This window comes from Mugil cephalus, chromosome 2, assembly GCF_022458985.1.
Source record: "Mugil cephalus isolate CIBA_MC_2020 chromosome 2, CIBA_Mcephalus_1.1, whole genome shotgun sequence".
NCBI classification, from domain to species: domain Eukaryota; kingdom Metazoa; phylum Chordata; class Actinopteri; order Mugiliformes; family Mugilidae; genus Mugil; species Mugil cephalus.
In genome coordinates, this window is record NC_061771.1 from 32,802,810 (window position 1) to 32,821,695 (window position 18,886).

General features: G+C 41.0%; 1 protein-coding gene across 10 annotated transcripts in view; it reads left to right on the forward strand.

Moving 5' to 3' along the window:
- The window catches only part of LOC125004004 (teneurin-3), a 322,776-nt gene that overhangs the window by 214,321 nt on the left and 89,569 nt on the right, over nucleotides 1-18,886 (forward strand). For all 10 annotated transcript variants that reach the window (XM_047578303.1, XM_047578307.1, XM_047578305.1 and 7 more), the window contains 7 exons: nucleotides 2,081-2,200; nucleotides 5,210-5,293; nucleotides 6,298-6,422; nucleotides 9,694-9,949; nucleotides 11,268-11,369; nucleotides 13,197-13,391; nucleotides 18,059-18,259. In XM_047578303.1, the coding sequence (XP_047434259.1) occupies nucleotides 2,081-2,200; nucleotides 5,210-5,293; nucleotides 6,298-6,422; nucleotides 9,694-9,949; nucleotides 11,268-11,369; nucleotides 13,197-13,391; nucleotides 18,059-18,259 (1,083 nt within the window). The remainder of the gene's footprint in view (nucleotides 1-2,080; nucleotides 2,201-5,209; nucleotides 5,294-6,297; nucleotides 6,423-9,693; nucleotides 9,950-11,267; nucleotides 11,370-13,196; nucleotides 13,392-18,058; nucleotides 18,260-18,886) is intronic.

An 18,886-nucleotide genomic window follows, 5' to 3' on the forward strand; every position in this document is an offset into this window, starting at 1 on the left:
TAATAATGAGCATAGACATGGGCCTTCTGGGGGTGTCCTCATGTTAGTGGGCGGTCTTTGAAGTGGAGGGGCCAAACCGATACTTGATCAGTTTGGGATCTAGTGAGTTGTTCCTGAAGTGTTTTAGTCTGGCTGCATACTGCCCCCCATAGCAAAGGAGTCTCACTGCTATGGGTTGAGGTGCAGTGTGGTGGGGGGTCTGGTCTGGTTTAGGTGGGTGCTAATCCACACCAATGATTACCAGGTCCAAAAGTTTCCCAGCAGAACATTGAATTATCAAAATATGGTTTAAATGTTTAAATGAATGTAAATTCACTTCTCCTGTCAGTGGTCATATTGTTGTGGCTGGTCGGTGTATATATCCCTGTTGCTTGTTGTTGGTCTGTGATGACTTTTGGGACCGGGGTCTATTTGTGCTATGGTCTGGTCCCTGAATCCCTTTTGGATTTCGGTTGAACTGATAGAGCGTATGGTTGTGGTAACCACTTCAGACTTAATCTCCCGTCTCACAGTAATTTGTAGAAACCAGGTTTTTGGTTATTCTATCAAATAACCAAATCTTTTGTCTTTGTGCCGAATGTCATTTCGCCCCCTGGTTTGCCTGAACCCAGCAGAATCAGACTGGAAACAGTGTAATACTGATATGTCAGTGTAAACACCGAGAGAAAGCCTACTGACGAAAACCAAATCCCCCTCTGCTGCTTCGTTTTGCAAAATGCCACATCAGCTGTGCAGCTCTGCTTCATACAGTCAGCAGAACCCAGCGCCGCTGATGGGTGATGGTGAACAGAAATGGTCTGTGCGGGCGTCGTGGGAACCAACACACAATTCCTCAAAATAAAAGTTGAATAGAAGTGATGCAGGTTCTTTGAAAATTGACTTTAAATTGGTTCCAAATTGGAGTCAATCAGAGTGATTGTTGCCTAATTTCATCTCAAAGGGGCCCGGACCAGTAACACAAAAATAACAAAAATAACTCCAAATGTTTCCCTTTGTTTTACTGCAAAGAAGTACCAGTACGCCATGAAGATGTTTACATTTAATGAACAACCAGACATTTCTTAAGATATAAGTCCTATTCACACAGGTTTAGTTTTACTTGAGGACGTCCTGTGGTTCACTTATCACCTCCTACGTCTGTGTTTCATGTGGTTCATCCAGACGGGATGAACAAACTCTGTGTTTTACTCAAATTCATGTTCCGTTGTTGTGGCTCTGCTACTTTCCTTCTCACCCACTGTTTGTCAGAGACAGTTTTAACTACTTGGCAAATTATAATGGATGATAAAAGTATGTTTATCCCGAGGAATAGATTAACAACGACCTGTCAGTATTTAAATCAGCTCCAAATTTGCAGATGAACACATTAATGGTTGATTTAATGATTTCATCCCTGGTCTAAACGGATGAATAGTTCAGCGACGTCTCCACTTGGAGCTCTAACATCTGTCCAGACTTTAAATTACAGCACATCCTTCATGATTCTTAAGAGAGAAGAGAAAATGACACAAATCAAAAAGTCATGAAAAAGTAAAAATTCACCTCGAAATCACAGAGATGTGGATTCGCACTGGATTAGTTTTATCAGAGGACCTCTGAGTCACCAGAATCACGGTTCAGGTAATTTGTGGTGTAATTTTTACTTTACAAATCATGGACATGGACGATTCACACAGGATTAAGATCACAGACGTCCTCCATGATTGTTAGAAATTACTGGAGGTCCCCACGTAAAACTAGTCCCGTTCAAATAGGGCTAAAGACGTGTAATATCTGTGTAGTTTATACGTCTCACTGTCGTCCACAGTTCTTACTAAAACTGTATAAACGCTGAGGAATAGCCATGACGTTTATTGAAAAAGCTGCTGCTGATACTCTACTTTACTCGTACTGTACTATAGAGATGGACGCACCGTGTTCATCTGTTTGTGACCCAGATATACGAGTATTTTTATCATTGTCTTCATTGTTCGCCACGTCGTTCTTTCCCCCCTCGATCTTTCTTTTGTCTTTCTCTCCACGGTTCTCTCCTTTCCTTTTCCTGCTCTTCATTAACTTCTTGTCCTCCTCCTCTCTCCAGCTATGCACCTGTTTGGGCTGAACTGGCAGCTCCAGGAGAGCGAGGGCTACGGAGCATTTGAAAACGGAGGCGGGGGAAGAGATACAACTCCGAACACCTTCATGGTGTCAACAGACAATGGTGAGCTCCAACTTAAATTAATATTTTTTCTTTCTCCTTCTTTCTTCTGAAATGAAACGCAGTAAAGGCTCTGAGAAAAGTTGGTAAAAAAAAAAAGAAAAAAAGAAAAGAAAGGTGTTTGCTCCAGTTAAAGTTTCTCTCCATGGACCAGAGAGGCTGCAGAAAACCATTTAGCTTCAAACAGAAGTGGAAGGTTTCTGAGAATAAACCTCAGACGACCGTCGAATTGAAATTTCTTGAAATTCTCACATGAAGCACAGCGGACTATCTCGTCTCCTTTGCAGCTAATGTGCAGTTGTAATTTGTGTTGGAAGCCGGTGCAGGAAGAGCAGAGGCCCTGGAGGTCTGCGACTCTGATATTTCAGGCTGAGCTCAAGTCTGATGTTCAATATTCACTGGAGCAGACGTTCTGAACGTTTTCAGATATATATCCATTTAAAAACATAGCACGAATAACAGTATGTGTCCTCCTTTGTGTATTGAAATGAAATGGGTGCGAATGAACAGTGCTTGAGAGTTATTTGGAAAATTATTGATTATGGAAATGATGAAATCCTTTCAGAGCAGAGGCTGCAGTGATTACTTGGTATCCCTGTCGGTCTCTGCCAGACTTGTCAAAAACAAGCCTTTGTCCCCAACTCCCAAGTCCTAAACTTTAGTCCTTTCCAGCCTACTGGTGAATTAATATGAGCTACTGGCTAACAGGCTAAAGAAATAGCAACATGCTGTTAGCTGCACTACATTTGGCAAAGTATGAAGTAAATTAAGCTACTGATGATTTAACGCAGCTCATTATTTCTAACATTAATTAACGTTCTAGTGGAGGCTAATGCTATTCTGTGAACCTAGGCCATAGACTGTATATAAATATGGACGCCACGTCTCCTCTTCCTCTCACTGACCAAACTGATTCTATTTTCCTGGGGGTATGGACAGCGCCATCTTGTGAGTTTGGAGCCCGGTCTAAGGGCGGAGTCACGATAATTTTGCCACCCCGCCCACTTCCAAGAGACTAACTTGTGTTTTTGGGTTTTTTTCAACCTTCACAGTCACACTCTCACCTGTTTATGGAGCGGTTGGCATGGCAACTGGTGATCGCCATTACGTCACATCCTGTTTCTACCGCGTCAAAAAATAACAAACTAAAATGAAATTATTTGATGTGTATTTTAGTGATTTGGTTTTAAGGCCCAAGTCCCGCCCACTAACATGGTAGGGGGCGGAGCTTATTACCTATACTACAGCCATTCCAATGTTCACATTTATACAGTCTATGGATTTTAGCCTCCAGCTAACGGCCGTGACGAAGAGCTGTATATTATTTAATCCTGCCTTTTGTTTGTCTTTACATCATTTTGTATGAAGTAACTCGTTACATAAAACCCTCGCTGATGGCGTCTTCAAGCTTTTACATATTTTTCCGAGATGCTGAGCGAGGTTCTTTTGAGCGGACCAGATAGGCAGCGTTGCATTAGATAGCGTGATATAATAAATCATGTCAGTGTCGAAGGTTAAGTAATAAAAAAGAAAGAATAAAAACCATTGGACAAGAGGCTGGTGCAGCTCTGATGACTCTGGGCTGGCTGACTGGAGCTGACCTCATCCTGCCATTCAAGCCTTTGTTAAACCACACAGAGCGTACAGCCGTTTCTTTTTTCTCTCTGCGTCTACTTGTCACTTCATTTCACTGTAATTCATTTTATCTCTGCCTCACACTCTTTCCTTCTACGCGCTCAGATCTTGATTTGTGGAGGTGTTAAGCTTTGGAATTACTCCAGGAAGGTTCCAGATGAATGCGGAAAGTAAAAAAAAAAAGAGTAAAATGAACCAGATTTTGTTATTTTTTTTATAAGAAATGAGAATAATTCAATTTGGTTCCCACTCTCTGGAACTGTGTTAACCCTCAATTGCTTTTGCAGATGTTAGAAAGAAAATGGTCTCTGCTTGAGTGAGTGTGTGTGTGTGTGTGTGTGTGTGTGTGTGTGTGTGTGTGTGTGTGTGTGTGTGTGTGTGTGTGCGCGTTGGGTATCCGTTTACACGTCCATTAATTTGTGTAGATTTGGGGTCAGGCCAATGTGAACGTCTCTGGGCCGGACTTGAAGGCTGCGGCTCATATTAGTGAAACAAATGTGCATAATTCCTCGACTGCCATAAATATGACACATACACAACCTCATGTTTTACACACACACACACACACTCAGTGTTGGTTTACTGCCCAGACGTCATGACTTAAGCTGTTAAGGTGTAATGTTATGAACAGGAAGGGACTATGAAATTACAAACTAGCCGTGGAACCGTTCCAGAAAAGAAACACACACAGATGTATGATGTGTGTGTTTGTGTGTGTGTGTGATTCTCAGCTAAAGATCAATGTGCGTCTCTTTGAACTGAGTGTTACCCCCAACTCTACCCAGAGCAGCGTTTAGTAGCCTCAAATAAACCAGGAATCCAGGCTGGAGATTGAAAGCCATTACTTCTTCACGGGTTGGTGACCTTTTCATAATAAATTATACAATAACACTTTGACTATTATGGTATAATTCATTCCCATCAGCTGGTGTTTACGTTAAGGCCCACTTATCATTTACGCTGTATCGTGACTGATTACACGCCTTCCTGTGGAGTTCACCACGAGGCCCACACATGTCAGAGCGTTCAGCGGTTGAGCTGTGAACCGAGAGCCTCGGGGTATCAGACGTGACGCTGACAAAAAAAAACTAACAGAGCCCGTGACAGCATCTGATTATATGTGCATCTTTAATGACCCAGTATGGATACGGCACGACTAGATCGTATGTTCCTCCCCAAACACTCATATTGAAGGACAGAAAAGAAAAAAAAAAGATTCTGCCTTTTATCTGCGGAGCAGCTTCAACTAGCGTCGGTACGTTCTATCTGTGAAGTGATATTTTTCACGTTTGCAGCGATGCTTCAAGGTCTGTACGGATGACAGTAAGAGATGAGGAAGGAAGTAGAATTATTTATGTTTCCTTTGTGTCCCTGCAGGTAAGATGTTCCTTCTAGAGAACAACACCATAGACACCGGGGAGGTGGACGTGGGGAGACGAGCCGTCCAGGACGTCCCGCCAGGTCAGTTACTCGGCAACCGCTCTGTGAATGAAATGTAGATTTGTATCAGTGCAAAACAAACTCATGATTTAAGGAAGGTATTTCTGATACTTAAACCGTATGATCATGTCTCAGGCTGTAGTGCTCTTTAATTCTATGTGAGTCAATGGTACAAGAAAAATAAAAACAACACTTGAATGAGCACAAAATAAAGACATAAGAAAAAATAGAAAACTGTACAACATAAATAAGACTTTCAGAATAAAAATATAAATATAAATATATTTTTTTGTATGAAATCAAATCAAATGATATAACCAAACGATGTACAACACTTTTGTAAAAAATTAAAATAAAATAATATTTATAAAAAATTACACATTTTATGTAAAACTAAAATTATATAAAATGATATAACCAAAACATGTACAATACTTTTGTAAAATAAATAAATAAATAAAACACAGTGAAGTAAAATTAAACAATATTTACCAAAAATTAAACATTTTTTTGTAAAAAATAAATAAAATAAAAATAAAATTTTAATTTCTCTCTATTCGTTCCATTAAATACACTAAATAGAAATCTATGCTCACTAAATTCTGTTTTGTTATTATCAATTAATCATCATCATCAGCTCCACAAATACTGTAAATGTTGTTTGTAACTAAGAAATGGTTTAGAAATATGTATATATATTTTTTGCCTATTTTCTTTTTCACCTTGTGTCTAAGACTTTCCAGATGCTTGAGGAGTGACACATTTCTATGAATAAACTGCATCACCAATTGAGCAGGTTACATCAGCGTCAATTCCAGGAAATAAGAATAAATTAAAAATAATATTCATACAATAGCTGGATGATAAATCAGGCATCAGTCAGGACAAAAATGTGATGCTTTAAAGACATAATCACATTTATTCACACTGTGCTTTCTGAGCTTCATTGAGTGTGTGTTAAATAATTAACTTATAATTAAAGCCACAGATTGTGACTCCTGCTCATTCATTGTTCCTCTTCTAAGGTGTGTTTTGGAGGTCCCAGCTGTACATTGACCAGCCACAGTTCCTGAAATTCAACATCTCCGTGCAGAAGGATGCTCTGGTTGGAGTGTATGGACGCAAAGGCCTTCCACCATCACACACACAGGTCAGTCACACGTAAATACTGAACCATTACATCTTCACTTATTTGTGCAGGTCCAAGATTAAACCTCTGCCCAGTTTACCAATCCTAAGTAATTATATTACTCTGATTTAAATGTGGGTCTTATCTTAGGGAACATGTACAGTTGGTGCTGGAGTTGAACCAATATCCACAGTGTATTAACAGTTAGTGACTTCTTGTACATTTAATATATTGAATTTTTTCTTATCGTATCCTTTTTCTATTTTTTATTTAACTTGTGTTTTGTTTTGTCTTTTGCATTGTCTTGTCCTTTCCCTCCATTTCTCAGTGGAGATCAGTAAAGTCCCATTTTATCTAAAATAACCTCCATGGGGATTGTAGCGTTTAAAAGCCCTGTTATGTTTAAAGGGACACTTGAATGAATATTAGTGTTTGAGCTGACAGTACCGTATTTTCCGCACTATAAGGCGCACCTAAAAAACCTCCAATTTTCTCAAACGCTGACAGTGCGCCTTATAATCCGGTGCGCCTTATATATGGACCAATATTGAGCCACAACAGGTCTCGCAACTACGTTGAGCAGCCGCCGACTTCATTTCCCCCCGTAGAAGAAGAAGCGCGCGGTGCATGCTGGGATATATGACTGCGCGGGGCGGGCCGTTTCATTTCCATTTGTGTGTTTATGTAAAGGCCCCAAAATGGCGCCTGTTAAGAGACACGCTTACGACGCAGAGTTTAAACTCAAGGCGATCAGTCACGCAGTAGAACACGGGTTAATTTAACATTAACGAATCAATGGTGCGGAAGTGGAGGAAGCAACAAGATGACCTGCGCCAAGTAAAGAAGACTAAACAGAGTTTCCGAGGGAACAAAGCGAGATGGCCGCAGTAGCGTCTATGCTATGCGCCTTATATATGAACAAAGTTTTAAAATAGGCCATTCATTGAAGGTGCGCCTTATAATCCGGTGCGCCTTACAGTGCGGAAAATACGGTATATTACTCTGATTAAAATGTGGGTCTTATCTTAGGGTTCATGTACAGTTGGTGCTGGAGTCGAACCAATATCCACAGTGTATTAACAGTTAGTGACTTCTTGTACATTTAATATATTGAAATTTTTCCTTTTTTTGTTTTTTTTTTGTTTTTTTGTTTTTTTTTGTTCTTTTGCAATGTCTTGCCCTTTCCCTCTATTTCTCATTGGAGATCAGTAAAGGGGGGGGGGGGGGGGGGGGGGGGGGGCAGTATTATGATCTGGGGCTGTTGTTTTTTTGTTTGTTTTTTGTGTTTGTTTGTATGTTTTGAAACCCCCTTTTCAGCAGTTTTTAGCTAACCATTTTTTTTTAGCTGTTTTTATACCTAGCCACTTTGTAGCCATTTGTTAAGCTACATGGATTTTCAGCTGTTTATTTAGCTAACTGTTTTTTAAGCTAACCATTTTTTACACTACCGTTTTAGCCGTTTTCTAGCCATTTAACCATTGTTGCTAAAGCGCTATGACGGGGGGTTTGCTGCAGTTGCCACGTTCTTCCATCCATGGAGTTTTTCTTCCATATTCCAAGACGACAACACCAGGATTCATGGGGCTCAGATAGTGAAAGTGGTTCAGGAAGCATGAGACCAGACCAGAGTCCAGACCTGAACCCTGTAGAGAGTGTTTGGGATGAGCTGGAGACTCAGACTCTGACATCATCAATACAAGATCTAAATTAAAAGCACTGGATGGAATAAATCTGGAGACATTGTGGATGCTTCTTATTGAATCAGCGTCACAGAGAATGAAGCTGGAGTCAAAGCTGAAGGAGCTGGAGCTCCAACCACAGACTAGAGAGGAGAGGACCTTTACTGGTGGCAGCAACCTTTGGTTTGGTCACGCAGCGTATATATAGATAGATAAGATGCAGGAGACAAAGACGAATATGATACAGCAATGGAAAAAATTAGTAATTATCTGTGAACCTGGCAGCTCTTGAGACTGAGATAAAAACCCCAGGTTGAAGATGGGATTTAACCAGCACAGACCTCACCAGAGCTGAGAAGAGCGTTTTCATCTTTATGTCTGTCTGGATCAATGGGCGCCGCTGATTTAAAGTCTCTTGTGTTGCATCTGAAGAAGCGTGTCCTCAGTTGTCCTCTGGCCTTTTACTTTTTAAAAAATACCAGAAGAGCCGAAGGAAAAAAAAAAAAAAAAAAAAACTTCCCAAATGTCAAAACTCCAAATCTCTTTGGCAACATTGCAAGTGTGTCTAGGTCAAGAGCTTTATGGATTCTTAGTTCATAATGAAGCAGATAAGCTTCTTACAAAACTAAACTGTTCCTTTAATGACTGCACTTACATCTCTGTGGGACGAATCATGTCCTCTATCAAGGGACTAATCCACTTATCTGTAAAAGACGGCTTCTTACCACACACAGCTCAGCGTTGACACTTAAGATAATAGACAAGTGAGCGTCCTTGTCACAACTTAATCCATTTGAGTTCCCATTATTCCTCCTTCACTCTTATCACAGAATGATGATATATATGGAACTGTTCCTCTAACGGAGAGACAGAAATCTGTCCTTATCTCAGTGTGTGATGAGATCAGATCAGTTGTCGTGGTCAAATTAAAGACGGGGGCTGAAAGGCAGGATTCAGCCTCACGTCGGCGTCACTGAGGATCATTTAAACGTTGAAGACCTCATAATTTAAACTTTAAAGACAACAAATATCAAAAGCAAACTTCATGAAAATCCATCTAAATGTTTATCGGGTTGACAGCGCTGCTCGATGGGAAAGGTCAGAGTGCTGCTAAAATCTATATTCCTCTGGAGGCTCTGAGTCATCGCGCCAATGGAAATGTGAAGTCTTTAGGTTCTGCTACTGGATGCAGGTCTCCTGAGGTCGCCCTGTGGTCGCTGATGGGGGGTCTTTGAGGGGAGGGGCCTCTGTGGATCATCGCACAGATACTAGATCAGTTTAGGATCTAGTCAATTTAGAGGCCAGGTCAACACCTTTTGATTTTGGTTTTTGAGTTGTTCCTAAAGCGTTTTTTTTTTTGTTTGTTTTTGTTTTTTTTTGTTTTGTCTCATTGCTATGACATGGGGGTGTCTGGTCTGGTCTGGTCTAGGTGGGTGCTACATGTAACATGCACAGGAATCAATGCCAGGTGCAAACGTTTCCCAGCAAAACACTGAATTGTCAGAAGATGATTGAAATATTATTGACTCTTCCTGTCAGTGGTCATAATGCTGTGGCTGATTCTCAGGCTAAATGATCTCATTCACCTTCTTGCATCTTCTCGTGTGTTCCAGTACGACTTCGTGGAGCTTCTCGACGGCAGCCGCCTCATTTCCAAAGACAAACGCGCCCTCAGTGACGCAGACTCCGTTCACCCGAACCCGTCCGGCTCCAACGAGGACGAACCTGTGGGCGCCGCCCGACGAGCTCGGTCCATCAACGTCCACGAGGCCGGATTCATCCAGTACCTGGACACGGGAATCTGGCACCTGGCGTTTTACAACGACGGACGCAACACAGAGCAGGTCTCCTACAACACCATCATCATAGGTGAGACTGGGTCTGGGGCAATAATAAGAATAACAATAATAATATATTTTAAAGTTGAAGTTTTATCACATACCAGCCGCTTGCCAGTCGTTGACAACTTTGGTTTGTCTTTGGCGATTGAAAGAAAAGATTGGGGTGAGACAATCAACAACAACTGTCACACTTCATATCAGCTCAGATTAATGTGTAATGAATCATCAGTTTCAGCCTGGAAAACGTTGTTGGTTGGAATAAATCGTGACTTAAATTATGTTAAATAACCACCAGCTAACTAAACATTAGTTGCGTGTTTCAGAGGTGTCCAAGCAGGAGTGGAATTTACTATGTTCCCCTCCACAATGGTTCCACTTACTTCTTGTTGTATCTTTGTAGGAGAGGCTTAAGTTGAAAAAGACAGACCGGACTTCGTCCCCTCTGTGTCCTCCTTTGGTCAAATCGTCCATAAAGTGTGTGAGAGTGTAGGAGTCAGTAATATAGTCACATCAAGGGGAGTGAGTGTATCAGTATATTCTCTAAAATATATGTTTACCTCGTCCTTTTATGGCAAAACAGTCTATGGGAATATGCTAACCGGCATTTCCAGTGTTTTGCCTCCAGCTAAGCCCCGCCTCCAGCTAAGCCCCACCCCTTAAAATGTGTGACATTGTTTCTATAGGATTCAACTAACATGAGGGGGAATACAACAACTTCTCTGATTCCTCCAGAACTAAAACACTTTGAAGTCTTGTCTTGTCTTTAAAAAAGAAACCAAGACCACGAATGAGCTCCAAATAGGTGTGAACGGGTGTGTCCTAAATAGGAGTTGGACTGATAAAGTCTTTTCTGGACAGTTTGTGGAATTAATTTGTTGACGACTTTGTGACTTGGAGTAAAACTGAGGTCAGAACCTTCTAATAAATAGCATCTGATATTTAATCTAACATCAGGCAGGAAATAGGAAAGTTCTGTCTGAGTAGAGTGTGTGTGTGTGTGTGTGTGTGTGTGTGTCTGTCTGTGTGCGTGTGTGTGTGTGTGTGTGCAGGAAATGGCCACTTAGGTACAGCAGAGAACCAACAATGGTGTGTAGAGAAAGAGACAGCGGGGTAATTGGATGTTAGAATGTGTTGATTGGACCGACTGGCTGTAACCACGGCAACCACAGAGGAGCGGCCTCTCCGTTGAGTGTGTTTGTGCGCGCGCCTGTGTGTGTGTGTGTGTGTGTGTGTTATTTGTTAAGATATACAGTTACATATCCATCCTAGCCAATTAATTTGCGCCCTTAAACAGCCTCGTTCTCCCTCTGTGCTCCTTTCTCCTTCTCCGTCTTTCTCTTAATCAGAGTCGATTATGGAGTGTCCTCAGAATTGTCATGGAAACGGTGATTGTCTCTCAGGAATATGCCACTGTTTCCCAGGATTTCTGAGGCCCGACTGCTCTCGAGGTAAACACACACACACACACACACACACACACACACTGTTTCCCTGCCACCCATAGCGAGGCAGTAATTGTTGCAGGGTTGTTATCGCAGCAGTGAGTGTGACCTGTACACTCCAGAGGCTGTGCTGCTGTACACCCCCCTCACACACACACACACACACACACACACACACACACACACACACACACACACCCCTCCCTCTCCACTGTCGGTGTGTTGCTCTGATAAAAGAGGAACCTTTATCACGAGGGGCTACGCTGACCTTTTTGGCTTAAACATCATTTCGCGACTCATTTTGCCGACGTTGACTGAGGCTGTTTCACTGCACGGGTCATCAATCAGGCGAAGACACAATAAAAGAACAGCCACAACATTACGACCACCGACAGGAGATAAATAACATTTAAACCATCTTGTGACAATTCAATGTTCTGCTGTAACTTTATTCAAAGTCAAACGACAACACACACATTTAGCCTAAGAAATAACATATATAAGACAAGAATTTAAAATAATTTAAGGTCAAGAACAAGACACCCTCTGTCATTCTGTTTCTCTCACTAACCTACACGATCAGCCACAATATTATGACCACTGGCACGAGAAGTCAGTAGCGTTTAAACCATCTTGTGACAGTTCAGTGTTCTGCTGGGAAATATGTGGACCTGGGATTCACTGGTGTGGATTAGACATGTAGCCCCCATCTAGACCAGACCAGATCATGTGGATTATTTAACTGTAAATTACAATTTAAGTCACCACTGTGAACCAAAATATGAAACCGTTTATTTCAATTCAAAGGCAGAATTGGAAGTGATAAAATCCCAACGTCCTCAAACATGCACTTGTGAATTTGTTAAATTTTCATGTCATATCAAACTAGAAAAGTTAATAAGAATAAATAAACAAGTGTATTGACCCTTCGCTACCAGTACACGGCAGACAACAGGTCTAAATGAAGCTGAATAAGCTGCAACAAACCTAAAACATAATGTCCCCATATGAGGACGCCGGGTCTCAGGATGCCCAAACCGTATGAACCTCAAGGCCGAGTGATTCTAAACGTCTTTTATGATCTTTGAACATCATGAGAAAATGTAAATTGGTTCACTCAATTTATAACATATCACTTTAAATCACTTTGTTTATGATTTATTTAATTATTTTTGTACTTGACTTTATTTAGTTACATGTTAAACAATATTTGAAGTTCTTATTTGAGGTTTAAAAATGCCAGTGAGGCCAAGTCTTTTGTAACATCAGCTGTTCATGTGCAACTTACAATAAAAAATCTGAATTTGCACTGAATTTATCTGGTTTGGTCATAACTTCTTTATATGAGCTTCATTACTTAGCTTTAATCCTCTGGAAATTATATGGTGACACAACCACATATATATTCAGGCTAATGAAATCTGCTTTATTAAAATTCAATCATTTATTCACGTGATTTACATGACTCAACTGGAAATTAGGATTGGAAAAAGTGTGGATTTTTGAAATTTCAAATGTGTAGGAACCCTGATTGTAATAAGTGTTGCACAAAGTGTTGACCTGGCTTCTTGATTCACTCCACCTCATGTCCGTCCTCTCATGAGTCACCACAAGGGAGACCTGCACAATATTAGGAAGGTGGTCATAATGTTATGCCTGATAAGTGTATGTTATGTTAAGGGAACATCACACACTTGAGTTAGAGTTTTATTGCAGAGTGTAAATAAATGAATAAATCCAGCTGGTGCACCCACACTAGACGTAGCGGCCCTGGCTCCACATCGTCCCCGGTTCATTTATCCGATCCTTCCTCCTGCTCCGTGTCCCCTCCAGCTGCCTGTCCAGTGCTGTGCAGTGGTAACGGCCAGTACTCCCGCGGCCGCTGCCAGTGCTACAGCGGGTGGAAAGGCACCGAGTGCGACGTGCCCGCCAACCAGTGCATCGACATCCACTGCGGAGGGCACGGCATCTGCATCATGGGCGCCTGCATGTGCAACACCGGCTACAAGGGCGACAACTGTGAGGAAGGTAAGAGTGTTCAGAAAGTTATTCAGCTGTAGACGGCCGAGCTGTGGGACCTGTTGACACCAGCGCTTTGATCACTGAGAATATGGGATTAGGTGAAGACGTTGATACATAATTAAACTCTTAAGATATGAAATTTACCAAAAGTTTGAACGCTAACCCTGACGGAAACTGAATTTTTTTAAAAGTTTCTATTTTTTAAAAGGTGTAACTCATATCCAGCGGAAACGTTTCTGCATTTTCTGCATTTGTGCATAAAAACGACTGAAGTGTTATACTTTTAGTTTGTTTGGGAAAAGGAATCGTTTGCACGATGTGCAGCACTTAACATCAACTAAAGGGTTTCCGGTGCAGATCCGTCTTCTTACCAGAAATAGAATTTGTCCAAATTCTTGAATAAACAGATGCACAAGTGTCATATTTCAGTTTCACTCATTCGACCCGGTTCTCTTTGTTTACTACTTTGCAGGAATCTAGAAAATTCTGAAGTCTACCTGTGTTTCCTTTTGGAGTGTTGACAGGAAACCTAATTAATGTTGTGTAGTACTGCTATAAATAATCCACTTTAGTGACGTTCTGGAAGGTGGTGCGTCTGTCCGTCTGCTGCTTAAATGACTGACGTAGCAAATGACTGAATTATTTTAACAACTTCCATGTCGAAGATTTCCATATCTGGATCCGGGCGTGATGTGTGTACTCCCTGAGGGCAAACATTTTTAATAATTAATCCCACATTTCTTGATCTTTCTCCGCACATTACATATTCAGGAGCTTAGTACGAGGCGGCGTGGGTTTTCATTTTATAAATATTACATGATAATTAAACCAGTGACCTGCACGAAGCAGCTAAAACCAGCAGCCCTGCTGACAGGTGGGTGTTGTGATGGCGTTCGAGCCGCGTGGTAAATTAATTTACTCTAATCTGACGCACAATTAAATTGTGGTTGCTGTCCAATTGCTGACAGGTAGTTGGCTAAGTCTGACTAGGAGCTATACACTACACTAATTTAATCAGGATTAATCAATACTAATCTGCTGTTCGCTGCTTGGACACACACATATCTACCCAGGGAGGCCGACACTGATCTCTCCACTGGTTCACACCCTCCAAGTGTGTATAATTGCAGACACAAAGGTGTAGGGATGCTGCGTATATGTGCGTACGCGCTCATACACGTATGCAAATACATATCAGAGGGGACAGTAACCAGATTAGTTTCAGATTAGTTCAATCCTCGGTCACGCTAATCCTCTGTGAGTTAGAGACACAAGGAATTCGGAGGCTGGTGTGTGTTCGGTGTGTGTTCGGTGTGTGTGTGTTCGATGTGTGTGTTCGATGTGTGTAATCCCATTTACGGCTGCTGAATCAGCAATTTCACGTCAAAGATGCCGCGCAGGATTTCCTCGAAAAAGCAGCACAGCCAAATGTAATCTAGTGTTCATTTGTCTGAGAGAGAGAGGAAGTCAGTCAGCGTCCGTGAGCATGTGCGCCTGTTACTGAGTGGCGGCACAAAATAAAAAGCTGTGCCTCGGTGGCCCATCGTGGCGGCCAGCAGATAATCAGATTTAGGAAAAAAAACAAAAACATGTGCATGCACACCTGCAGGGAACGCTCCCTTTTTCACATCCTGCCCACAACGGAGCCAAAAATGGCCCCTGCAAATGAAAATGTTTGCACATAAAGAACCCGTCTGGTCAGTGACGGTTTGTGGTGAATCGTCGGCGTAAGGTCGCACACAAAAGATGATGATGAGGATAAGGAGCGCGGCCACTGTGGGCAAACTGTCACTGGTTTTATTTCCAGGCGGCTAATTTACTCGGCCCATACATGCAGCTGGTGAAAATGTGAACATGTGCCAGGTGAGGTGACAGGTAGAAGGGCGACCTCCATGTCTACGATGTACTCGGCACTGCAGCAAATTTAGACACCGAGACTATATAAAAACTGAAGTCAGGTGTGGTGAGAAGTCACCGTATTAAAACACTTGATTATACTTTTTCCAAATTGAGTGAATCTTGATTTTAGAGCTCTGATTAAATCCTCGTATTCATTTTTAAATTAATATCATTTCCCACATCGTCTCGTTAGAAATCTCTGCTGGACAAAAGCAAAGACTTCAGCAGGATGTGAAACTAGAGGTGAAATATAATCGAGTTTGAGGTGAAAAGGACTGAGTGTGTTCGTGCTTCATATCAAGGAAAGGCCAAGTCTGACTTCCCTGAATCTTCCACCTGTCATCATCTTAGCATTTCATCTTCTGCAGCGTCTCCACAACTGACCACGAGTGTCAGTGGAATAAATGTGAAGGAGAGACAACCCTGATGAAATATTGAGGTCAACCTGAATTGACATTTGAGTTGAGGCTCCTGCAAAAAAAAAAAAATAAACTGTTTGCACTCTAACAGGAACACAAACAACACTGTTAGTTTGAATGAGGTCTGCAAGGAAACACAATAACTAAACTAAATACATGATGCAGATGATGAATAATACCACCTTGTAAAAATGAAAGGGTCCATCATGTCAGCACAAGTGCATTATGGGTCTGCATCTCAACAGAAACAAATCCTCAAAAGAAGGAGGAGAAGGAGAAAAATTCAGTTTTTAAACTCTTTAACATGCACAATGATGGAGAGATTAAGTGGAGACCCCCCATCTACTATATGTGTTCTATATTAAACTCAACCTAATGCTATTTAGAAATATACATTATTATCAGGATTTTGCATTTAATATTAAACTATTGAAATAATACACAGGTTAAAATGTTTAGCTTTTTTCAACTCTGCTAATATTGATCAGTGCTTCGGGGACTTCATAGGGAACCTGACAGAGTCAGAGTGTAATGTGCAGCCTCGTGATTGGCTCAGCAGCAATAGGGGCGGGGCCTACTGTGTAAAGGAAGCTTAGATTGACAGGTCTCGGCTGACTGAAAGATAACATCTCCTGCCTCCATTTATCCCTTTACTGAAACATGTTGGATTCAGGTTAATGTGGATTTAAGGATATTTAAATTTCTATTAAATTTCGAAAATTTAAATTAAAAAAAATATACATATATATATATGGTATATATATGTCTAATCAACCAAAGATTTTGCAACCACCCCTGCAGTTCCTCTGCGGAGCCCCTAGGGGTCCCCCTGTTGGAGACCTATGTTCTAGCCTGGAAGTCCAACACTGATTTCCAGAACATTTGCAAGATGTTAGCAGGTATCATTATTATTATTATTATTATTGTTGTTGTTGTTGTTGTTGTTGTAAGTAATAATAATAATAATAACAATGTTGTATGCACAAAGCGTTATTCTCTAATTAGGTGTAAACAAGCTTTTTGCAGATAAATAATTTGCATCGTTTCCAGTTACAATCAGCACCAGCCACCGAAGCTACGTCACACTCACCACCGTATTAGACCCTCACTGATGAATAGTATCACTAGGTAAATGTTAACGTTTGAGACGGTTTCCTCGTTCGTGTAATTATTGTTGAAATAATCTTATTTTGTGGAAATGTTGGAACAACGTGTTAAATAGCAGCAGCTGTGTTGGGTGTTTGGTGGTAGAAGTTCTGGACGACGAACGCACTGACTGCTCAGAAAATAAAGAATGGATTCATCGATTCAGAGAGTAATTGTTGGTAGCCGTGAAGTCGATCTGTGACTAATGTGTGTGGTGAAGCGAGATTAAACGCTGCTCTTTGTTCCCCCGTCTGCAGAAGCTTTGGTTCGTGTACAGGACTTCACATTCTCCCACGTTTTTATAGATCCCTGCTTTTAGAAGAGGCGTGCACACACGTCTCAGACCACAGGAGACCTCTGGTTTATTCCCAGTGAAAAAAAATAGAACTGGGTCCAGTTTGATTCATTTCCATTTGTTTTTAATATCAGAAATACGTCTTTATTGAAAATAAAGTACTTTGACATTAATAGCAACTACTTTTATTGAATATTGTGTTTTATTCTAACGTACAGCTTTCTGCATCACATAAACACACTTTTACATTTTTTTTTAAATCTATGAACGTGTAAAGCATCACTCTTCACGTGTTTTAACCTGTGATATTTTTATTTTTTTTTATAATTTCATGTGAATAAGGTTTGTTGGCAAAAAGACAAATCTACAAATTTATTTTAAAGAAGTTGTCTAAAAATGTCTTACACAGAATATGTCATGTAATATTTAATCCATCAATCACAAACATTCTCCTGATTTTAAACTACAGTCAAAATACTTTCTGCAACAAAAAAAAAAAAAAAAACAAATTAAAATTCCTGCACAAAAATCTCATGTAATTTGACGTCAAATGACCAAATGTGAGAAGAGTAATTGTGCAGTTTGTGGTAATAAGTTGAAATAAGCTCCAGTAAAACAGTGCGGCACAGACTTGGAGGGAATCATTTTATATTTCTTGTGCTTTTCAAAAGCATAAAATTAATTAAACCTGGGAGGACAAGAAGTCACATGGTCCACAGTTAAATCTGACTAAGATACGTGGCTCACTTTAATAACAGTGAACTAAGTCTGAGAGATAAAGCGGTGGAATGAAGTTGACCCCCGGCCCGGTTCAGAGTTACTCGCTGCCCTCCAGTGGTGGAAAAAGCAGCTAAATCCGTGTGTGTGCATGCAGCTGTGTTTATCGTTAATTCCCTTCCGTCTCGTGTCTCCAGTGGACTGCATAGACCCCAGCTGCTCGGCCCACGGGGTTTGCATCCATGGCGAGTGCCACTGTCAGCCGGGCTGGGGCGGATCCAGCTGTGAGATCGCCAAGGCCATGTGCCCGGACCAGTGCTCGGGCCACGGCACCTACAGCGCCGAGACCAACACCTGCACCTGCGACCAGAACTGGACCGGGAACGACTGCTCTCTGGGTGCGTTGCTTTGGTTCCTCTCCACTTCCTTAAGGAGGAACTTTTTTGTTTTTTTTTTATTTCCGTGGCTCTTGTACAAGCAGAATTAATAGACGGAGCTTTAGAGGATCATTACAGGAGGATAAAGAAGAGCATGATCAGCTTAAAATAAAAACAGAAAGCAATTACAGAGCAGAGCGTAATTAAAATAACAACGTTTGAGATGTGACTGTGGGAACTAATAGATGTGATGCATAGCTTGTAGAACAATAACTATTAATTATTATTATTATTAATGATTCAGGAGGATGAAACAGGTAATTATGCAGAACTTGTAGCTACCTGCAAACATGTTTTTTTGGTGAGTGATTTAAAGAATGATTAAATATGCTTTTAGTTTAGTTTGACAGTTCATGCTGCTGCAGAAATAAACATTTACAAGCATGTGCAAGTTTGAAACAAAGTACTTTACACATTATTCCACCACTTACATGCAACATCAGCTTCAGTGATTATACCCGTGCAAGACTCATTTCATCTAATGCTTCCTCCTCTCACCATGGTGCAACATATATTCCACAAAATATTCAATTTACTCATTGATTCGTGCACTAATTATTGTTGTGGAGTTGCATCTCCAGTGTCTCT